Source organism: Copidosoma floridanum, unplaced genomic scaffold (genome assembly GCF_036245765.1).
Source record: "Copidosoma floridanum isolate Cflo_tuat_1 unplaced genomic scaffold, Cflo_Japanese_pri ptg000009l, whole genome shotgun sequence".
NCBI lineage: Eukaryota > Metazoa > Arthropoda > Insecta > Hymenoptera > Encyrtidae > Copidosoma > Copidosoma floridanum.
Window position 1 is genome coordinate 6,097,089 of NW_028321886.1, and position 21,290 is coordinate 6,118,378.

At 35.2% G+C, this 21,290-nt stretch overlaps 5 protein-coding genes across 7 annotated transcripts; 4 read left to right on the plus strand and 1 right to left on the minus strand.

The window, feature by feature from the left end:
* The first annotated feature begins 341 nt into the window (after positions 1 to 341).
* Positions 342 to 5,484, plus strand: LOC106636058 (ATP-dependent RNA helicase p62). Of its 3 annotated transcripts, XM_014348291.2 has the most exons (9): positions 344 to 422; positions 692 to 730; positions 906 to 1,011; positions 1,362 to 1,756; positions 1,854 to 2,514; positions 2,702 to 2,880; positions 2,967 to 3,026; positions 4,354 to 4,593; positions 4,669 to 5,484. In XM_014348291.2, exons 3-9 carry the CDS (start codon positions 938 to 940, stop codon positions 4,770 to 4,772), a joined length of 1,713 nt encoding a protein of 570 aa, XP_014203777.2. In that variant the 5' UTR covers positions 344 to 422; positions 692 to 730; positions 906 to 937; the 3' UTR covers positions 4,773 to 5,484. The 3 variants fall into 3 exon arrangements, with proteins under 3 accessions (XP_089445969.1, XP_014203777.2, XP_014203778.2); XM_089589843.1 differs by lacking the exons at positions 4,354 to 4,593; positions 4,669 to 5,484 and adding an exon at positions 3,596 to 3,847 and having other exon boundaries at positions 342 to 422; XM_014348292.2 differs by lacking the exon at positions 906 to 1,011 and having other exon boundaries at positions 345 to 422; positions 692 to 826.
* Positions 5,485 to 6,052: 568 nt separating this feature from the next.
* On the plus strand, positions 6,053 to 7,392 carry LOC106636038 (HIG1 domain family member 2A, mitochondrial). The gene is made up of 2 exons (XM_014348269.2): positions 6,053 to 6,493; positions 6,787 to 7,392. Exons 1-2 carry the CDS (start codon positions 6,361 to 6,363, stop codon positions 7,002 to 7,004), a joined length of 351 nt encoding a protein of 116 aa, XP_014203755.2. The 5' UTR covers positions 6,053 to 6,360; the 3' UTR covers positions 7,005 to 7,392.
* Positions 7,393 to 7,586: 194 nt separating this feature from the next.
* LOC106635943 (serine protease inhibitor dipetalogastin-like) lies at positions 7,587 to 8,370 on the plus strand. Its single transcript, XM_014348136.2, has 4 exons — positions 7,587 to 7,802; positions 7,961 to 8,131; positions 8,208 to 8,242; positions 8,356 to 8,370. The coding sequence occupies exons 2-4, from the start codon at positions 7,966 to 7,968 to the stop codon at positions 8,368 to 8,370; spliced, it is 216 nt and encodes a 71-aa protein (XP_014203622.2). The 5' UTR covers positions 7,587 to 7,802; positions 7,961 to 7,965.
* Rpn10 (regulatory particle non-ATPase 10) lies at positions 8,023 to 10,794 on the minus strand. The gene is made up of 6 exons (XM_014348226.2): positions 10,693 to 10,794; positions 10,040 to 10,180; positions 9,841 to 9,952; positions 9,375 to 9,749; positions 9,005 to 9,299; positions 8,023 to 8,822 (listed from the first exon to the last, which is right to left on the minus strand). Exons 1-6 carry the CDS (start codon positions 10,716 to 10,718, stop codon positions 8,593 to 8,595), a joined length of 1,179 nt encoding a protein of 392 aa, XP_014203712.2. The 5' UTR covers positions 10,719 to 10,794; the 3' UTR covers positions 8,023 to 8,592.
* Positions 10,795 to 12,187: 1,393 nt separating this feature from the next.
* raptor (regulatory associated protein of MTOR complex 1) lies at positions 12,188 to 19,175 on the plus strand. The gene is made up of 23 exons (XM_014348327.2): positions 12,188 to 12,879; positions 13,027 to 13,129; positions 13,204 to 13,445; positions 13,522 to 13,668; positions 13,746 to 13,927; positions 13,999 to 14,058; positions 14,144 to 14,244; positions 14,327 to 14,460; positions 14,557 to 14,940; positions 15,007 to 15,081; positions 15,161 to 15,418; positions 15,485 to 15,628; positions 15,704 to 15,959; positions 16,060 to 16,101; positions 16,281 to 16,426; positions 16,493 to 16,590; positions 16,678 to 16,783; positions 16,864 to 17,027; positions 17,097 to 17,267; positions 17,364 to 17,605; positions 17,725 to 17,889; positions 17,979 to 18,261; positions 18,380 to 19,175. The coding sequence occupies exons 1-23, from the start codon at positions 12,664 to 12,666 to the stop codon at positions 18,573 to 18,575; spliced, it is 3,915 nt and encodes a 1,304-aa protein (XP_014203813.2). The 5' UTR covers positions 12,188 to 12,663; the 3' UTR covers positions 18,576 to 19,175.
* Positions 19,176 to 21,290: the final 2,115 nt, after the last annotated feature.

Below are 21,290 nucleotides of genomic sequence, written 5' to 3' on the forward strand. Positions count from 1 at the left end.
TATATATATATTACATACAGACAGTACAACACTCGACAAATGAGCGACTACGGTCACCGACGTTACCGTACGAAGGTGCGAGAAAGATCCAATACAAAAAAGTGTGTATATTATATTCGTACATCGATGCTTTTATACAGTATTATAAACTGCACGTTGATGTTGTATGGAAAATCAGAAACAATAAACGTATTGCATTTTGTACATGAATTATGTGATTTGAAGACAGAACTCGATCGATAAAGCTCCAGCCGTGCAATCTAGCAATTGACTAGTGTAGTAACTACGTCAAGACAGTGGGACCGCCCATCTGCAACCTTTTTTCCCCGTCTCTTGCACCCCACCTCTCGTCCACATCCAACCTCTCTCGTTAAAGCGCCCAACACCGTAAGCAGGCCTTTCCGTCCTCAATCGCGGCACGGGTAAGTCAAACTTCTCCACTCTCCGCAGTATTCTTTTCTAGAAAGTACATATATTGGTTTTTTCACCTTGTTGTCGTTGCGAGAAACGTGCTCCTACGACATCGCGTGATTTTTGCAACATTTCTTTTGTTTGACAGCTGCGCTTAATTATCCATACCCATTCATTGTTGATATTGCAATTCTCTAATCGTCAGCTGCGAGTTGCAATTTGTAATACAACTTCACAGCATTACTTTCAATCCGAATCTTCGACTTCTCGTTTGTTACAGAAATCCAGCCGCAGACATCTTGTTTTTTTTCCAAGCATCGTGAGTATCGAATAGCTGCAGCAACAATTAGCAGCACGTTTTGCAGAATTTACTGAGAAAAGACAAGAAAAAGAGGACAACTCAATTTTCAAGCATGTAAGTTTTTTTTTTAGCATAATCACATCTGTTCTTTTTATTGTTTCTTGTCGGGCTCGTCGTGTCGACATCGATATAGCAAACGTGGGTGGCAGCGAGCGAGAGACGAATATGGCATCCATTTTGAAGCTTAACAGTACTCTAAGTCACTTTCTCTCCCGTGGCATTTCTCTAATTGCCCCCAGGTAAAAGGCTTAGAATAGTATTGTTATTCCTTTTCCTCCGTTTGTTGAAACGACCTGCCTTTGATCTCGCGTACACCTCCTATTTTGGCATGACTCCATTTTGTACATCGATGGGGCATGAATGCTTGTAGGAGGAATATCAAGGGTGAGCCTCTGCCTTCGGTGTCCACACGTATAAATGTCTGGATTCTTTTTATTCTCAAGGCTCACAACAGACCCCTTTTTAATCTTAATTAATGATATGACGTGGCAGTGTCCGAGGCGTTCGATCGATCCCACTCTTCAGTCTCGTATCACGTCTATTTAAATAATGTTGAATTATTGAGTCAATACCTTTCTGAATTCCCCAGGACTTACTCAAGCTCTTCTTCGGGCGGTGGTTATCGTAATGGCGGTGGTGCAGGAGGACCGCAGCGCAGCTTCGGTAGCGCAGGTTCTCGCTTCGGTGGAAATCCTCGCTTTGCCAATACCAAACCGTATTCGAGGCCTCAAGGTGGCGGTACAGGTGGCTTCGGCAATAATCCCAATACCAACGGAAGTGGCCTGAAAAAACCCAACTGGGATTACGAGAGTCTTAGACCCTTCAAGAAGGACTTTTATGTTCCACATCCGACCGTCCACGGTCGTCACCCTCGAGATGTGCAGGGTTTCAGGGACACCAACAGCATTACTCTCAAAGGAGACAAGCTTCCCAATCCCATTCAGCTTTTCGAGGAAGGCAATTTTCCCGAATACGTAATGCAAGGTACTTAATTCAGTTGGCTCGCCATATCATGTACATGAACTACATGCCAAGTTGTATGAATAAAATTGTACCAATACTATGAATTTTTTATTGACAGGCATCAAAAAGCAAGGTTATTCTGAACCAACGCCAATTCAAGCTCAGGGATGGCCAATTGCCATGTCTGGCAAAAATATGGTTGGCATTGCCCAAACTGGATCTGGAAAAACCTTGGCTTACGTTTTACCAGCCATCGTTCATATCAATAATCAACAGCCTTTGAATCGTGGCGATGGACCTATTGCCCTTATTCTGGCTCCAACTCGAGAACTCGCTCAACAAATTCAAACAGTAGCGTCTGATTTTGGATCGTTGTCCTATGTTCGAAATACTTGCATTTTCGGTGGTGCTCCTAAAGGTGGACAAGCACGCGATTTGGAACGTGGTGTGGAAATCGTCATTGCTACACCAGGCAGGCTGATTGACTTCCTAGAGCGTGGCACCACTAATTTACGTAGATGTACTTACTTAGTCCTCGATGAAGCTGATAGAATGTTGGATATGGGCTTCGAACCTCAAATTCGTAAAATCATTGAACAAATCCGACCAGACAGGCAGGTTCTTATGTGGTCGGCCACGTGGCCCAAAGAAGTTAGAAATTTAGCTGAAGAATATCTTGTTGATTATACTCAACTCAATATTGGCTCACTTCAGCTGTGTGCCAATCACAATATACTGCAAATCATTGATGTCTGTCAAGAACACGAAAAAGAAACAAAGTTAGTATACTAGATTTTTTAAAATAATATCTTCTTATGATTAACGTGATGAGTACAAATTATGACAAACTTTGATTTTATTTACGTTTACATACCTCTAAGAAGAACTGATTATTTTTCCATAATCAAACTTATTGATATCTGAAAATGCTCTAGACTAAAGTACTTGATTATTTTTGTTATTCAGGTTAGGAACGTTACTTCAAGAAATCGGTAATGTCAATGATGATGGCGGCAAAACCATTATTTTTGTGGAAACAAAGAAAAAAGTAGAAAGCATCACAAAAAATATTCGGCGGTATGGATGGCCTGCAGTATGTATGCATGGCGATAAATCTCAACAAGAACGCGATTATGTATTGAGAGGTTAAATGAAATATTTGCTATTTTATCATTATGCTATAAATTAAAATGTAGCAAATTTTCACACTTCATTTTTTCTTAACTTATAGAGTTTAGAAACAGGAGAGGATCAATATTAGTAGCAACAGACGTTGCTGCTCGTGGACTGGGTACGTAAAATTTTCCATAAGATAAACAAAAACAGAGTGTTAGACAAATTGGTTAGAAAATGGTAGACTGGGTGGGTGGCGATGTAGCACAGACTGGTTATGAGATATGAACTGATGCCTATGTCCTTTTCTAATTATATTTTCGGTCGGTGTAAATCAAGTCAAATTTTTATGGGTTATGATAAAATAACAAATAATCGTCGATCTCGCATTAATCAAAATTTTCTCAAACTTAGCACAAAATGTTTTTGTAATTAATTTTATTTTGTCTCTTTTATTTTTTTTTTTTTTTTCTTTTTTTCGCATTGCCTTATAATTGTTTAAATGTTTTTGCTTATTTTTTATTTTTTTTATAATTATATGCATACTAACGCAGTCGAGAAAATGATCAGCTATTGATTATGATAATTAGCATTAGTAAAGATTATTTTTACAAAAATTTTGCGCTTGTGCAGATAAGATTGAGAATAGATTTTGTTAACAGAAGTAAATAATCCACCCTCCATTAATAAGATTTTTGTAGGCATCCTGTAATTTATTTTAATCAGTCTGGTTGTCTTTTGTTTCAGAGGCACATGGTGCACAGATTATGATGAGTGTGCGATGAGCAAGCTATTGATGAACATCTTGAAAAATAACCCATGGCTCACTCACTGTCTGTGCTCTTGAAAAAGCTATATATAAATATATAGACCAAAGTGTACGCGAGCATCCTTTGAGATGCGTATCGTGTACCATAAATGTGCCTCTGTGTTCAGCCTGTGTACCACGTGTAAAATGTTAATGATTAAAAAAAAAAAAAAAAAAAAAAAAAAAGAAAAGGAAGGTAAGTTGTGGTGCTCAGGTTACACAATGACCTGAAACGTTGGCTTACGATTTTGCGTATCTGGTATATAAACTTCCACATAGCCAATGCTCTCCGGGAACGAGACAACAATCATTTGATTTAGCTATTATCGCTACTCAACGGGAATAAATAAAAACAGGATATCATTTACAAATATGAACTAGCATACAGGAGTATTGACACGTATTGCTTTGCCCAAAGTTGATGGTTTGTATTTTGATTTCCTAATGCAGCCAAATTTTGTTATAATTCTATTGAGTATGTATCGTTATTTTATTTTTATTTTTTTTATTTCTTACTCTTACATTTATAAACACATAATGTTGTACACAAATTAATAGTGATCTTAATTTGTGGTAAGCTGCATTTAAAATACATTCATTTTTCAAAATATGTGGCCAATTATATAAGAATGAACACAAAGCTTTTTTTTCATATTTTATGAATAAAGAATTCGTAATAACTGAATACTTTTTTTAGACGTTGATGATGTTAAGTACGTCATAAACTATGATTATCCTTCGTCATCTGAAGACTACATTCACAGAATAGGCAGGACTGGTCGTTGCAAAACTTCCGGTACTAGTTATGCCTTTTTCACTCCACAAAATAGCCGTCAAGCCAAAGATCTCATAAACGTTCTCAAAGAAGCTAACCAGATAATCAACCCCAAATTGTCTGATTTGGCTATGAAGGGAGGAAACAGTTTTGGAGGAAGAAGTGAGTAATCTCTTAACTTTTTTTCAGACACTTTAACAAGAAAAACGAATATTAATAAAATCTTATGTATTCTAGATCGTTGGGGATACCAAGGAGCACGAGGGCGGGAAAACACTTTTTCTGGCACACACAAACGTTTTGACAACAACAGAAACAGTGGATACAATAATTACAGTTGATTTCTCAATTCAGATATAAGACATTAAATCAGAGCAAAGTGCTCCCGAACTTAGATTTAATTATTTGTCTTTAACTGTGATTAGATTAAACCTGTTCTCTACAGCGGTTTGCGCGTTTGAATATGCTGATCGTTATCATAGTTATTTTCACTTATTTATTACTTTACTAATCCCTTGTATCTTGTTTTGTTAGAATGCAACTGATTCTAAAAAGAGAACAAATAAATAATTATATCGTAATATTAGAGGTAACGGTGAAATAGTAAAATGATCGATGTTCGCAACAGTAGAACGGTGTTCTGACAATTTTAATAACTTTGATGCGAGGGGACATAAAAGGCAAACTTTTAAATTTCGGTAGAAATTGACGAAATGTAAGTTTGCGTAATACTGTATTGGAATGTAAATTTATTACTCCCTTAGTTGAAGCTTAAAACCATTAAGTACAAACTTTTTGATACGTACCGTTTTATTATTGGCAAATTGAGGCATACGGACCATTATTACATAGCAGTATTCATTCCAATATCTTACATTATACTTATTTGTTCCTTGCTTAGTTTATTCAATACGTATGACTTAATAAAATAATTAAACTTTGTCACAAGTAATTACCATGTTTTTACTTATGCACATATGCTTGGTGAACAAAGCACACTGATATTACTCTCAAGGTGTATCAAAAATCGTATAATAAAAAACTTGATATTAACACATCTTTGTTAAATTAGTATTCCTCACTTCCGAACATTAAAAAAACTCTAATCCTACACCTACCTTACTTTATTTTTGTCAGATCATTATTGTAACATACCTGTCACCTAACATTTTAATAAATCTTGAAATTTAGTTTCAATGCCGTTTATAGTCAAGTATACCCTAAAATTATTCAATCCAATGAAGTTTTATATCATTTGTGTACTATCGTACGCATATTACGTAAGAGTACTTTCAATATGGCGGTTAGCAATAGTTAATCGGTAGACAATCTGTAGTGCTGTTGTATCTAAAAAAGCTTCGTTATGGTTTGATCGAAGGTTAAACGTAGAAATTGCATCTATACTGCTTTGTGTAATACTGAAAATTTATATTTATATTTTCTTAATGAGTTAGGTAAGTACTTCGAATATATGAACTTTTATTACACATCCACAATCCAAATACATTTATTTTCCTCTTGCATTGCATGACTTGATGCAACAACGCTGCACCGCACCGCGCGCGCATCACATATATATACTTTTACTTCACTAATTTTACAATGTTGCAGACGACGAATTCGTCGAGTTATATATTTACATAAATACATTTATGCTCGCATTGTCATCTGTCGGTCGAGCGGCCGGGAGACGTTGTTTAACTTATACTGTCTCAATCTCGAAAGCTAAAAAGGGACAAGATAACGAAGTGACCGATGGTTAATTTTTAAGCACAGCAAAGAATTTAATTATTAGTTCACCCTCGCGAGTCCGTAAAAGAGCATTAGTTCCAACAGCATCAGCGGACCAGTTGTATCTACTTAATTTTGTCCAAAAAAACGCGATTATTTGTGTTATAACGTTGAGAAATTTTTTTGTATTGAAACATTATGGGTGATATTAAAAAACCCACGGGGCTCGATTGGGTCCAGCTGGATATAGATATGGGTATGCTTCACCCAGAAGAATCAAATTTTGAAAGAATCAAGCGCAAATGTTTGGAAAATCCTTTGGTGCCAATTGGTGAGTATTAATTCGTAGTTCACATCAATCAGCAACGACGATAAAATATAACATAACAATACTTAGTAACCAATATTAATATCTTTCTGTGCATGTGTGTGTAAATTAAAAAAAGTATTTTACCATCTATGGAGTAATGGGTGTAAAAATAATTTGAATTGATAATACAGAATTTACAGTAATTGCTGAATTCAAGACATTTATTTATTTATAGAACGTACTAAAATCTTTAAGATGATTCTCCTTAATCATACGAATCTGTCGTATTAAGTTTACTTCTTACTTTCTCGCAGGTGCATCAGTGACAGTGGGTGCTCTGTCTTATGGAATCTTTAGCATGTACCGAGGATCAAAAAAAACACAGCAACGCATGATGCGTCTCCGCGTTGCTGCTCAATTGTTTACTGTTATCGTAGCCGTTGGAGGTATATTTTTATCATTACCAAAAGACAAAAGAAACTTTCAAGACTTTATAAGAAGTGGAGAGCCTGAGTCAAGGATGACAAAATAATTGCTAAATCAGATTTTATTACATGAATCTAAGGGTGGTTAATTTTGTTTTAAAATACTCTTAAAGTTGTGTTTATTCGTGTGCAATAATTAAATTACACATATTTAAATCAGTTTTATAAATGTATCCATCATTTCAAAATAGCATTACCAGATAGTTTTATTAAACATAATTGGTTACTACTCGATTATCTTATCGACTATTAGTTATTTGTACCACAACAATAACCCTTTGTGACTTGTAATTATAGGTAGGTACCTCTAAACCCTCACTAATGTAAAATTTTCCGCTGGCTTTTTATGTTCTTAAGTAGCGTACTTTATATTTTACGATTCTGATTAAAAGGATTCAAAATTATAATCTAAAAAAAATGTAATGTTTATAATAAATAAGAAATAAACTATATTTTCAAAACATAGTTTAATTGTGTATTTTTATTTTATAGTACCTTATCAATTAAACGTGATGATTAAGTTTTTAATCTTCAAAAGTATTCTTATCATGATCTGACTGTGACAACCTTATCACAATTTGATTATTATATCGTTTTTATTCCCTTTTAATACGATACCAGTTCATCAATGTAATGTCACACTGACTTGGCACGCTCAGTATAATTTAGAATACATTTTAGTCCATACCAAACAATAGTTTTGTATTTTCAAAATACTCTGTAAGTTTTACCACAAATCTGTACTTCTATTTTTCAGTATATTTTAGATTGACCAGCTTGCAGACCTTTTAATATTGAGTATTTTAACAAAGTTACTTTAACAATCTGTACTTGCATGAAATAAGGTATTTAATTGTAATTGATTCACCGTTTATTTATCCATTTTCATTATTGTATATTCAAAGCACACATGTTATTTTTCATACGTATCACATTATGCTATGAGATGCCACTTATTTCTGTAGGTATATGAAACATTTTACAATGCACTGTTTTATTTCAGGAACAATGCAAAAGCAGATAATAATTTACATGCTCATCACTATAATAGCTGTGTCTTCTGGATGTTTATGTCCAAGAAACTATAATCCAGTGTGTGATAATGAAAACAATCAACATGGTAACATTTGTTTGTTTAAGTGTGCCTTAAAAGATGCTCAGAAAAATGGAAGAGGTATCGTTTAAATATTTCCATTAAGCAACAACTAAAACTCTCGTTAGTTAATAAAATTAATACTTTATATCTTCAGAGATCAAAATAATGATGTACGGAGAGTGTAAAAAAGTTAGTTCAAAAACTTGTGAAACTGAAAGGATTCCTTATAAAAAAATAAAACCACCTTTTGAAAGGACATGTAGTTTCCTTTATTGATATAATTTTAACAAATAATTATACAGGTGGTTGACACGTGATGCTTAGGATGGATATTTTTTCACTTGGAGAACTGATCAACACTACATTATTGTCATCACTGAAGTTGAAGAAAAGTCATGTAAAATTAGGAAACGTGTAAATTTAGAAGTTACATCTTGAGAAATCCTCACCACCACTGTTAAATTATTTACCCAAATCATTTAATAGACTTTTTTTTAATACATATGGATATAAAACGAAATATTTTTAATGCAAGAGTACTACTTCTTTTGATTTTTGTCTTTGTCCTTATCTTTACTTTTTTCTTTTTCCTTTTCCTTGTCTTTATTTTGCTGTAAGGATCCAACAGCTTGTCGAACTGCTTCTGACTGTGGATCTACACCAGGTAAATTTTCAAGGATTGATTGTAAAAATTCAGTATCGGACATAACAGCTGCATAATCTTCTTCAACGTCCATTGGTTCTTCTTTTGGAGCCGTTTCAAGTTCTTCTACGAAACACAGTAAAAGATTATTAAAAAATGTTAAACACCAAAATCAAGCGGTGAGAATTAATCACGAAAGTTGATTTATGGAAACTTGACAAGATAATAAATATTATTTTTCCGAAAATTCAAAAATTTTCAAAAACCATGATATCTATAAAAAGAACATCAATAAAAGTTAAACATACGTTGGTCTTGCATAGACATCTGCATGGCAAATGCTATTTGCTCTTCTTCCGTCATATGTGAAAAGTCTGGAACACTTGCAGGACCTGTTGTAGTTCGATTGACAGCAGCTGGTACTTCTTCACTTCCTTCTAGAGACATGGCAAGAGCTCGTTTTAACATTGCTTCTTCGTTAGGTACTTCTTTCACAGTTTCCGGTTCATTAGTTACTACAGGAGCTTCTGTACCAGTACTTTGAGCTCGTCTTGCTTCATCCTCTTGACGTTGTCTTTGTTCTTCCATGGACACTCTCAGAGCCTTAATAATTAGACAACAAGAATTGCATTATTTTTACTGAAATAATTAAGTATTGAATCATTTAAAATGTCGTACCAGAGCAAGTTCTGGATCTTCATTTGGATCGACTCCGAATTCAAATGCAGCACCACCCATACCTGCTCCACCCATGCCATCTTCACCTTGGATAATAGGAGAAGAAATTAAAGCATCAGATAGGTGAGGGCCTGGAGGAATTGTCACAAGATGACTGCTGGTCCCATCTTTTCCATTGAGAGCATTTATAAATGCAGTTAAAACTTCATTATTAATGCTCTCTTCACCAAAACTTATAATGTCAACATTAACTTTTTCTTTTTTCAAACGCTTTGCTAACTTTACAGCTTCTTTCTCATCAATCTGTATTGGACTGCCCACAAATGCAACGATTCTCATTTTATGATTTTTGCCTTGTCTGTGCTTTAAAGCTAACTGAAAAAAATATATATTTATCATTAATCTTTTATTCGAACGTCAAAATTACACTATTTTTCTATTTGATTGTTTGAAAAACAAAGCTTACATGTGCAATTCTGATTCCCGTTATAAGCGATAAATTACCATTAGGCTGAACTTGATGGAGTTTTGATAAAATTCGCCCAACATCACTAGTTAGAGTAGCCAACACTTCCACACTATGGAAATACAAAGAAAGATTAGAAAACAGTATGATAAGAAATAATGAAGATGTTTCCTTAGGAAGTATGTTTTAAAGTTCTCACTTAGCAAGAGTAATAAGTCCAACATTGTTCTCTGGATTGGATCGTGTTTTTGAGTGACACACCAAGTTGACAGCATCTTGCTGTGCTTGCAGTCTTGTAGGAAGAAAGTCTCCATTTCTCATATAATCACTGTTGTCAACACTAATCATACGAACAAAAATCATAATTTATATTCATGTTGCATTTGCTTGATAGGATAAATTTTTACGAAAGTATATATGATCTGCGTCAGTCATGAAGTTATTAAGAGTAAGTTTTGCGCTTAAATTTTCTGACAAACAAAACTCCCATTACTGTTAAGGTTGAGGTTATGCTCAAAAAATGTCATTGTGTACATGATAAAGAAAGACTTGTATAAAAAGTAAAGGTAATTCAACAATTTATGTTGATTGCAAGACCAAAAAAAAAAAAAAAAACAAAGTTGAGGATCACTAAACGGGTCTGTGATTTACTTGAAAAAGAATGATTTTGTTCAACTTTGCATAGTCACTGTGAAATCAATTTCAGTGCAGATAGTGTTGGATAGTAATATTAATAAAATTATTGTAAGCTGGAAGATAGCAATAAGCTAAGAAATGTGTCAAAAAATGATCCACCAAGTAAAGTAAATTTGTCTAGAATTGGTTACTATGAACAATAAACATTAGCCATACCATATTATAGTACTTTCAAGCACCATTTTTATGTTGATGGCAGAGGTTGATGGTTGATACTAACACTACACTATCATTCGCTTTGTGCAAGTCGTTGGAAGGGAGGGCTGGCACTTGTCATTTAATAACATTTAACCTCGTTTTTTGTTGTCAGCGCCATCTAGCGTTTTGATTTTCGGAATCTATCTATCTAGGGGAAATCATCTTGAAAAAAAAAACCTATATTTTAGTTTTTACTGCTATATATATTCGCCCTAGGGTTTTCCGCCAGAGATAAATCACTATAAGTAGTATATGTACCGATGTACCCAGTTTTTCTGTGTGAATATTCACGGATTGTACGTTTAGTTACTGAAAAAATTTGAAAGAAAATATTGAAATAAAAAACATATATTGTTTAACGTGTTTCTTGATGTTAATGTGCTTGATATTTTAAAAGCTTTTGAAATTCGCAGACAGACATGGCGGTGCGATGGAAGCGTTCCTGATTGGTCGATCAAAACGAATGCGCAACGCCACACCTTATTCTTTTATACATCATGTATGTACCTACAGAGATGGTACTGTCGGTATACTGGTGTTGAAATGCGGGTCCTGCTGTACCGACGGTTAACTCATTACCGACGGTTGCTGTTCGCTGCATCGAGTTAATGAGTTAACCGCCGGTACGGCAGGGTCCGTGTTTCTGCATCAGTACCGACAGTACCATCTCTCTGTACATAGTGATTTCTTTCTGGTGTAAGACCTTAGGCCGAATATATATATAACACTAAAATCTAGGGGTTTTTTTTCAATACGATTTCCCCTAGATAGATAGATTCCGAAAATCACAACGCTAGATGGCGCTGACTACTAGAAACTATATAACATACATTTTTTAATTTTTTTATTTGTAAACAAACTCCGAAAATGTTATAAAATTTGACAATTCGTAATGGTTTTAATCGGTGGAATCAATACTAGCAGTAGTGCCGCCTGACTCTGACTGGCAGTGGGTGCGGAATACACCCAAATATGCAGTCCAAGTGACTATAACGTGACGATGCGAGTCACTTTAAGGCTGTAAGCAGAGATTGGGTGTGAGGTGTCTGAACGTGACAGTACAGTGACCGAATGACTTACTTCTACTTCTTTACTTAAAATAATTAATTAGAAAAACTTTTTCACTTTTTGGAAAATTGAAAAAAAGACAAAAGTATATGTAATCTGATTATTGCACGATGTATTGTCTTTTCTTGGTAGGTACACTATATAGAGGTACTAATTTTATACAAAAACAAAGCAGACAAAAACTATTAGGTAGTGTAACAAAAGTATACCTAGTTAGTTAGCCCATTGAACAGTCCATATTCACCATATAGTGTACTATTTGCAGAGACTAATCTCTGCTATATGACTATACCTAGTGTGTATAGAGAGGTGGGTATCTTCAATCGTTCAATTCAATCATAACATCTCAGGTATATATTAGGTAGGTACCGATTTGTTTGTATAGATACATAAGTACTGCACGACGCACGTGCATGTGCGTCTTGTGCGAGCGAGATTTGATTGTTTATTTTACTAGGTATCTTAAGGTGGTTATTGCAGTCATCACAAGTGCGAACAATTGGTTGTTAACTGTCACACTTATTTACCTACTTAGTATCTCTGACTCAGTGTTGAGTGCAAATAGTGCAATTTTACTTTTACCTTCTACTATTCAGTCATCTAATGCGCAGTATGAGATTAGTGTACAGCCTGTGCATCATTTTTATCGAGGTATTACGTGTATCCTAGATGATTGCTGACTTCTATCACTGCTCTACTACAATCAGAGAATTGTCAGGACTACTCATGTGTATTAAAGTTAAAAGTGCCTAAGATTAACCTAGGTATTTGGTTTTATCTATAAAAATATTGGCATGTTATTCTGAAGCACGAGGTACCTACAAATCAAATAGCTACTACAAATTCGGCGCCCTGGCTACCATGTCGTCGCTCAGATCCTCGTCATCGGGGGATCACGGCCAACGGCGCAATGAGCGATCAGAAAACGGAGAGCACGGCACCAACAGCAAACTTTCTCTCAGGCAAATCACCTACGACGAAGACTGGATCATGCCAATAGCTTTTAGCAAATCTAAGCACTCACTGACCATAGAGGCTGTCAATTACATCAGTCAAAGCTGGCGAATGAAGGATCGGGTAAGCCTCAGTTTATACACTTACCTTGTTCAGTACTCATTTAAATCAACCATCCGACCTTCCCTTTACTGTTGTAAAAATTATTACAACATGAGATGTTCTCTTGTTTCTTATACTCTCTATACTTCTGTATACTCTCTTCCTCAGATGAAAACGGTCAGCGTTGCGCTAGTGCTATGCCTGAATGTTGGGGTCGATCCTCCAGATATCGTCAAAACGCAGCCCTGTGCCCGGCTCGAGTGTTGGATCGGTAAGTATACCGACCCTCTGCCATCCAAATCTCTTGGTATTGTTTACAATCATTAACCTGCTCTTGTTTTTCAGATCCTTTGTCCATGAGCCCACAGAAGGCTCTGGAGACAATAGGCTCCAATCTGCAAAAGCAATACGAGCGCTGGCAGCCTCGTGCCAGGTACAAGCAGAGCCTTGACCCTACCGTTGAGGAGGTGAAAAAACTCTGCATATCCCTCAGGAGAAATGCAAAAGAGGAGCGCGTTCTTTTTCATTACAATGGCCACGGTGTTCCCAAACCCACTAGTAATGGAGAAATATGGGTGTTTAACAGGGTTTGTACATTCATGTAACATTGTTTCTTCCCTTTCTATGAATTTTCACCTTACTCAATTTTTTTATTTCACGCAGACATACACTCAGTATATTCCTCTGTCAGTTTATGATTTGCAAACCTGGATGGGGGCTCCAAGTATTTATGTGTATGATTGTTCCAATGCAGGTATCATTGTAGACTCTTTTCAACAATTTGCTGATCAACATGAAAAAGAACATGAGGTAAACTTTTTTCTTCACACATCAGCAAAACTTTATTGCTGGCTGCTAAAATTTATTTGAAAATTTGCATCAATCAGATGGAAAAACAGGCAATTCAGCAAAACCGATCAGCAGGTGTTATTCCTGTGACACCGTCTTTTAAAAATTGTATTCAATTAGCTGCTTGTGCTGCTGATCAGATTTTACCAATGAACCCCGATCTTCCTGCTGACTTATTTACCTCTTGCCTTACAACACCCATCAAGATTGCAGTGCGTTGGTAAGTATTGTACCATTTCATTCGTGTTATTGAATCTTGGTGATAAAATTAATTATTCACTGTGTGAACAGGTTTGTTATGCAAAATTCATCAAAATTAATACCAAAGATATCTTTGGATCTAGTAGACAAGTAAGTACATTTAGGAAAGTGCTTCTGAATAATTTTAATAGTCCAATACTGAACACAATCTGGATATAAATTTTTATTTTTTTAGAATTCCTGGCCAATTAGCAGATAGAAAAACGATGTTGGGTGAACTTAATTGGATATTTACCGCTATTACAGATACAATAGCTTGGAACACCCTACCAAGAGGTTTTAATTTATAATACAACATAACACGTTACATGTTATCAATTATAACATTTTAATTATGTTGCAATTTTTTTCTTACCAGATTTGTTTCAAAAATTATTTAGACAAGATTTATTGGTTGCTAGTTTATTTAGAAATTTTTTATTAGCTGAACGAATATTGCATTCGTATGACTGTACTCCTATATCATATCCAAAGCTTCCATCTACTTATCAAGTAAGATTTTTTTCAAACAAGTTACGCATACTTGACGATTACAATTAATGTCAATAACTTGTAATACACGTTAATTTGTATTCAAATGTCTTGCAGCACCCAATGTGGCAAGCTTGGGACTTGACTTTAGATTTATGTTTAACACAATTACCGGCTACCTTGGAGTCAGATAGCCAGTTTATTCATTTACCTTTTTTTGAACAACAATTAACAGCTTTTGAAGTATGGCTGACTTTTGGCTCCAAAAATCGTAATCCTCCTGAACAATTACCAATAGTACTTCAAGTGCTGCTTAGTCAAGTCCACAGGCTCAGAGCATTGGAGTTACTTGGGCAATTTCTTGATCTTGGACCATGGGCAGTTAATTTAGCCTTAAGTGTCGGAATCTTTCCTTATATGTTAAAATTGTTACAAAGCAGCGCTAGGGAACTTAGACCTCTTCTCGTTTTCATTTGGGCTAAAATTCTTGCTGTTGATAACGTAAGTCTTATTGTTTCGTTTAATAATCAAATTATTTAAGTATTTATTTCAAAGTTTGTTTTTCAGACCTGTCAGACTGATTTAGTTCAAACTAATTGCCATTTGTACTTCCTATCTATTTTACAAGACCCGTCTATTCTAGTAAGCAAGTTTAAAAACTTTTGTTGATGGTTGAAAAAAAAAGGCCGAAAGATTTTATGATAATCATAATTTTTTTTAGAGTGAACATAGAACGCTGGCGGTCTTCATTCTGGCTTGTATAGTGAAAAATTACGCAGAAGGTCAGAAAGCTGCCATGAAGTCATGTTTGCTCACAATCTGCCTGGAATATTTAGGTGATCCTAATCCATTATTTAGACAATGGTTATGCCTTTGCCTTGCAAGATTATGGCATAATAATGACAAAGCTAGATGGTGTGGAGTGAGAGACATCGCCCATGAAAAATTGTATACCCTTTTGCAAGATCCCGTACCAGAAGTATGCTTTAATACTCTACCAATATATAATTTAATTTAAATTTAATTTTTGTCGAATGAAATTTAGGTCCGGGCCGCAAGTGTATATGCATTAGGGACTTTTATAAGTAGTGCCACTAAACGAAGCGAACACGCAAATAATATAGATCAAGCTATCGCTATGACATTAATGACCACTGTAACTTCTGATATGTGCCCTTTAGTTAGAAAAGTAAGATAATGATTTATTTAAATAAAGATGAATATTTAATACATTTATAAAGCATAATACAAATTTTTATCATAGGAAATGGTAGTGGCTCTTCAATGGATGGTACTTCATTCTGAAAACTCTTTTGTTACCCTTGCAATTGCAGAAGAAAACAGCCGAAAAGATTTAGGAGTTGATACTTTTTATCCTTTTAGTGGAATGCGAAAAGTAAGCTCTAAAGACAGATTAAAAGTTTTATCACCAAGTAGTACTTTTTCTTCAGACATAACAGACGGATGTGGTTCCGATAAGATGAAAAGGGTAAATTCCGTCTCGTCGATCAGTAGTTTAGGTAAATAAACTTATGAATTCTGACACTTTTATTAATCCTTGAGCATGTAAAAATTTTTGATGAATAATATATATATCCATTATTATATTTTGTGTGCCAGGAAATAATTGGGAATTTGTGAGGAAACCCTGTGAATCAATGGGTAACTTTTATGAAATAATCCGTGGCAAGCATGAATTTGTCTAGTTCATAAATATAGCACATTTTATATAAATTTTTAGTACTTTGAGTATTTATATGAATGTTTATTGTACCTTAGAGCATTCTTGTTGTTCGTTTGGTTAAAAACAAAAAAAAAAAAAAAATTTACTGTTTTTACAGGTCATAGTTCTCTTGGAAGTTTACCTAGTCTTTCGTATGGAAGCGTCTATATGAAACTATGGCATGGACTGTGTGCTCTCGATAATGACCCGCATCCAGGAGTTGCTATTTTGTCTCAAAAAGTCACTAATTACATTCGAAGTCAGGTAAAGGTTATTTTGTCATTACGTTCGATTTTTATCATTGGGTTGATGATTCAATTTTTAACATAGCTCAAAGAGTCTTCCACGCCTAAGGAAGTTAGTAATGCTAAGGTGTCATCGTCTTTGTCTTTACCACCATCTCCATCAAATAGAACGAATTATTTAAGGTAACAAAAACATACATTTGTATCAAATAAAACATTTTTTTTTTTTTCGTCAAAATTGGATCTCATTGATCAATTTTATTTCAACAGTAGTAAAGGAGAGTCACCACCAATTGTCAACCCGGCAAATGATCTCCTGAGGTCCACAAGATTACCGGGCCACACAAATCGGGCGAGGAAACCTATACCTAACACGGTAATTAAAAAATCATCTTTAATTATACATGAATTTCTAAATCAACGATATCACTTGTTTATACTACTTAATTTGTTAAGATATCGGAAGAATCAGATGAAACGCCAGGATTTAGAAAACCATTAGTGACATCCGAATTTGTTGAATGGAGTTGTGCCCAGTTTGCTCAGCCTGTGCATCACGATGCAGAAGCTGAATCCGCGCATGACTTTGAAAGTCGTGCGCATTATGAACGTGAATGGCGGTTTGTATCAAGAATATTACTGTGGTTATTGATTTGAAGTAAGTTTTTCACTATTAATTATCTAAACAGCTACTTAAGGAACAAACGACAGAAAAAGGAGGTAATAGAAGAGCAGCTTAAAGTTGTCAATGGGCGTATTGAATTTCAAGTATTTCACGCTCGTTGTCCTCAACAACCGGAAGTTTTGCTTTTCCATCCATTTGATTCTCATTTAGCAGTTGCTTGCAAGGATTATTTTGGGTATGTAATGTAATGGTCCCTAAAGCTATTCAAATGCAGAGTTACTTACATTGATTTTAATAACTAATAACAATTTACATTGATGATTTATTATAGCATCTGGGATTGGCATAGTGGAACTAAATTGACTTATCACGCTAGTCGAGGAAATAAACCGTCCCGTATAACAACTTTAGAATTTATAAATTCTCATGATGTTGCGTTGTTAATGGTAGGCTCAGATGATGGATCCATTAGAGTTTGGAAAAATTATTACAACATGCTTGGACGAGAACCCACGCTATTGACAGCGTGGCATGGTCTGACTGATCTACCACCCGTTGTCAAAGGTTCAATAGGTAAATTAAATTACAAAAAAAACTTCAACATGGCCTTATTGTATTATTTTTTACTGTTTATCATTTACTATTGTAACTACAATCATCGTAAATTTTTTTATGCTTTACCGAATATTTAGGTACTGCAGGGTTAGTCACAAGTTGGGAACAGCGTTCGTTAACATTAGCAGCAAGCGGTGATGTAAAAAGTGTTAGACTTTGGGATGCAGAGACAGAATTAAAATTACAAGACATACCAACAGGAGCTGATTGTTCTGTTACTTGTTTAGACACCGATGGCATAGGTAAGCTATTAATAAAAATGTGTGGAAAAAAAAAAAAAACACAGTTTAATGTATTTATATTGTGTGTGAAAAATACATTGTTTTTACAGGCAATATGATGGTACTTGGTTGTGCAGACGGGTCTGTGCGTCTTTTTGATCGCAGACTGCCAGTTAGTGAAGCTAGAGTTATGACATTTAGAGAGCATAATGCGTGGGTACTCGGAGCATGTCTTAAAAAATCAACAACCTCATCTGTCAAACTAATTACTAGCTCCTCGTCTGGTGAAGTTAGGTTTTTCGATCTTAGAAAAAATTCTTCCATCAATACGGTACAAACTCTGCAAGGAATGACAGCATTTGCGACACACGAAACAGCTGACATATTTGCATGGTGATTTATGTTGTTCAAACTTTTTTTTTTCTCACGATACCTAAATTTAAAATAAATTTTAAAAACTCGATAATGAAATTTTTTATGCATGATATTTTATGTAGTTACGTGTTTTCAGCAGTTCTACAAATCAGTGTATTAGTATGTACAATATTTCTGGACAACACTTGAATACTATAAAATTCCATGAAGGATTTATGAGTACAAGAATTGGTCCTGTGAGCTGCCTTAATTTTCATCCCTATCGAGTTATGCTTGCAACTGGTTGTGTGGATAGCACAATTACAGCTTATGCTTCTGAACACCGCAGATGACCATCAGATACAGAGCTCCTCTAAAATCGTATTTTTCGTCATATTAAATTAATGGATCCATAAAAATAGAGTAATACTTTTTTATGTGAGCCTTACAATGACGCAAATGAACTTTTTACTTGATGACTTAGAATTTTTTTTGTATGGTTTATTTTACTCTATGCGAAATAATGCGATTGTTAAATACATCAGCCCAACATTTTATTCCGCAACGTTGATTGTTTTGTATCGAGGGGTTATTGACCGTTTTACATCTTGTATATGTTGATATGATAGAGGTTTATAAAGTACTGCAATCTACTGTTATGTAAATAATGTAAAATATGAAGAAAAAATAACGTTGATTCATTGTCATGTACCTTGAAGTCTATGTGAATATGTATAAAAATCACAAATTAGTGAACAATTTTTCATTGATTAAACATTTTTCCACTTAAATACGAGTGATAATTAAAAAACGACCTGCTTAAGTAGTTTAAATGTGAATTGTTCTTGATTAAATTCAGTTGTAAATATTATATAAAATAATCTCATGTAAGTTACATTTAATTTCTACTTATTTATATTTAAGCTTTTTACAAGATAAAATTATTGTTTATAAACCAGTTGATACAAAAATAAAGATAAAAAACTCCAAATGTTAACAGATTCTAAGGCTTACTTGTTTAGCTTTAATAAATGTGAGAGAGAAAATGGCAATACCGATGGGACCACCAATTAACAGTTATTGAATCGGAAGGTTGGCTGAGCTAAGCATTGGGTTCCTGAAGTCTGAGCCACGGTACTATAAAAGTATTAAATCTAAATTATGACCTATTTATGATCATTCAGTTCATCATCTGAAATTTTATAAATAACTTTGAGACACTTGATAATTTATTACGCTCTTTACTCTGGCCTTTACAAAAATGACACGTGAAAAATTAAGAAAAGCAATCGAAAGGGTTTTAATCAAGTTTTCATTCCTTTGTTCAAGCTGATCAAAATCAAATGTCAAAAGTTGCGCGGGAAAGAAACGGGTGGCGCTGATAGAAAGTCTATTATCTTCACTTCTTCACTACCTATTTTAAAACTTGCCACAATCAGTCAGTGGCGTCGAAAGCCGCTCCACCAGTTCCCACAAAAAAACATGTTTGTACTTGTCAAGTACCATATTTGTATAGATGTCGTGACCGCGCTTCCGTATACTTTGTTATGTTACCTCTTACGCTCTTACCAGCGTTGGGTTAGGCGGATTCAATATCGGAACTTTTTCCCTAGATCGTATATATAGTTATACGATCTAGGGAGAATGTGCCGTCGAGCAGACAACTCAGCAGTGAAGGGGCATTGCCAAAGACACGCGAAAATTCATAATTGTAATAAGTATTAATAACACAAGTGCCTATCACCCAATGACCCGGGGCGCTAACTGGCCACTCTTTTAAATAAATAATTATTAATAACACAAGCGCCTATCACCCAATGACCCGGGGCGCTAACTGGCCACTCTGTTAAATAAATAATTATTAATAACACAAGCGCCTATCACCCAATGACCCGGGGCGCTTACTGGCCACTCTTTTAAATAAATAATTATTAAAATAACACAAGCGCCTATCACCTCATGACACGGGGCGCTTACTGGTCACTCTGTTAAATAAATAATTATTAAAATAACACAAGCGCCTATCACCCAATGACCCGGGGCGCTAACTGGCCACTCTTTTAAATAAATAATTATTAATAACACAAGCGCCTATCACCCAATGACCCGGGGCGCTAACTGGCCACTCTGTTAAATAAATAATTATTAATAACACAAGCGCCTATCACCCAATGACCCGGGGCGCTTACTGGCCACTCTTTTAAATAAATAATTATTAAAATAACACAAGCGCCTATCACCTCATGACACGGGGCGCTTACTGGTCACTCTGTTAAATAAATAATTATTAAAATAACACAAGCGCCTATCACCCAATGACCCGGGGCGCTAACTGGCCACTCTTGTAAATAAATAATTATTAATAACACAAGCGCCTATCACCCAATGACCCGGGGCGCTAACTGGCCACTCTGTTAAATAAATAATTATTAATAACACAAGCGCCTATCACCCAATGACCCGGGGCGCTAACTGGCCACTCTTTTAAATAAATAATTATTAATAACACAAGCGCCTATCACCCAATGACCCGGGGCGCTAACTGGCCACTCTGTTAAATAAATAATTATTAATAACACAAGCGCCTATCACCCAATGACCCGGGGCGCTTACTGGCCACTCTTTTAAATAAATAATTATTAAAATAACACAAGCGCCTATCACCTCATGACACGGGGCGCTTACTGGTCACTCTGTTAAATAAATAATTATTAATAACACAAGCGCCTATCACCCAATGACCCGGGGCGCTTACTGGCCACTCTTTTAAATAAATAATTATTAAAATAACACAAGCGCCTATCACCTCATGACACGGGGCGCTTACTGGTCACTGTTAAATAAATAATTATTAAAATAACACAAGCGCTTATCACTCAGTGACTTCGAGCGCTTACTGGCCACTCTTTTAAATAATTACTTATTAAAATAACACAAGCGCCTATCACCTTATGACACGGGGCGCTTACTGGTCACTCTGTTAAATAAATAATTATTAATAACACAAGCGCCTATCACCCAATGACCCGGGGCGCTTACTGGCCACTCTTTTAAATAATTACTTATTA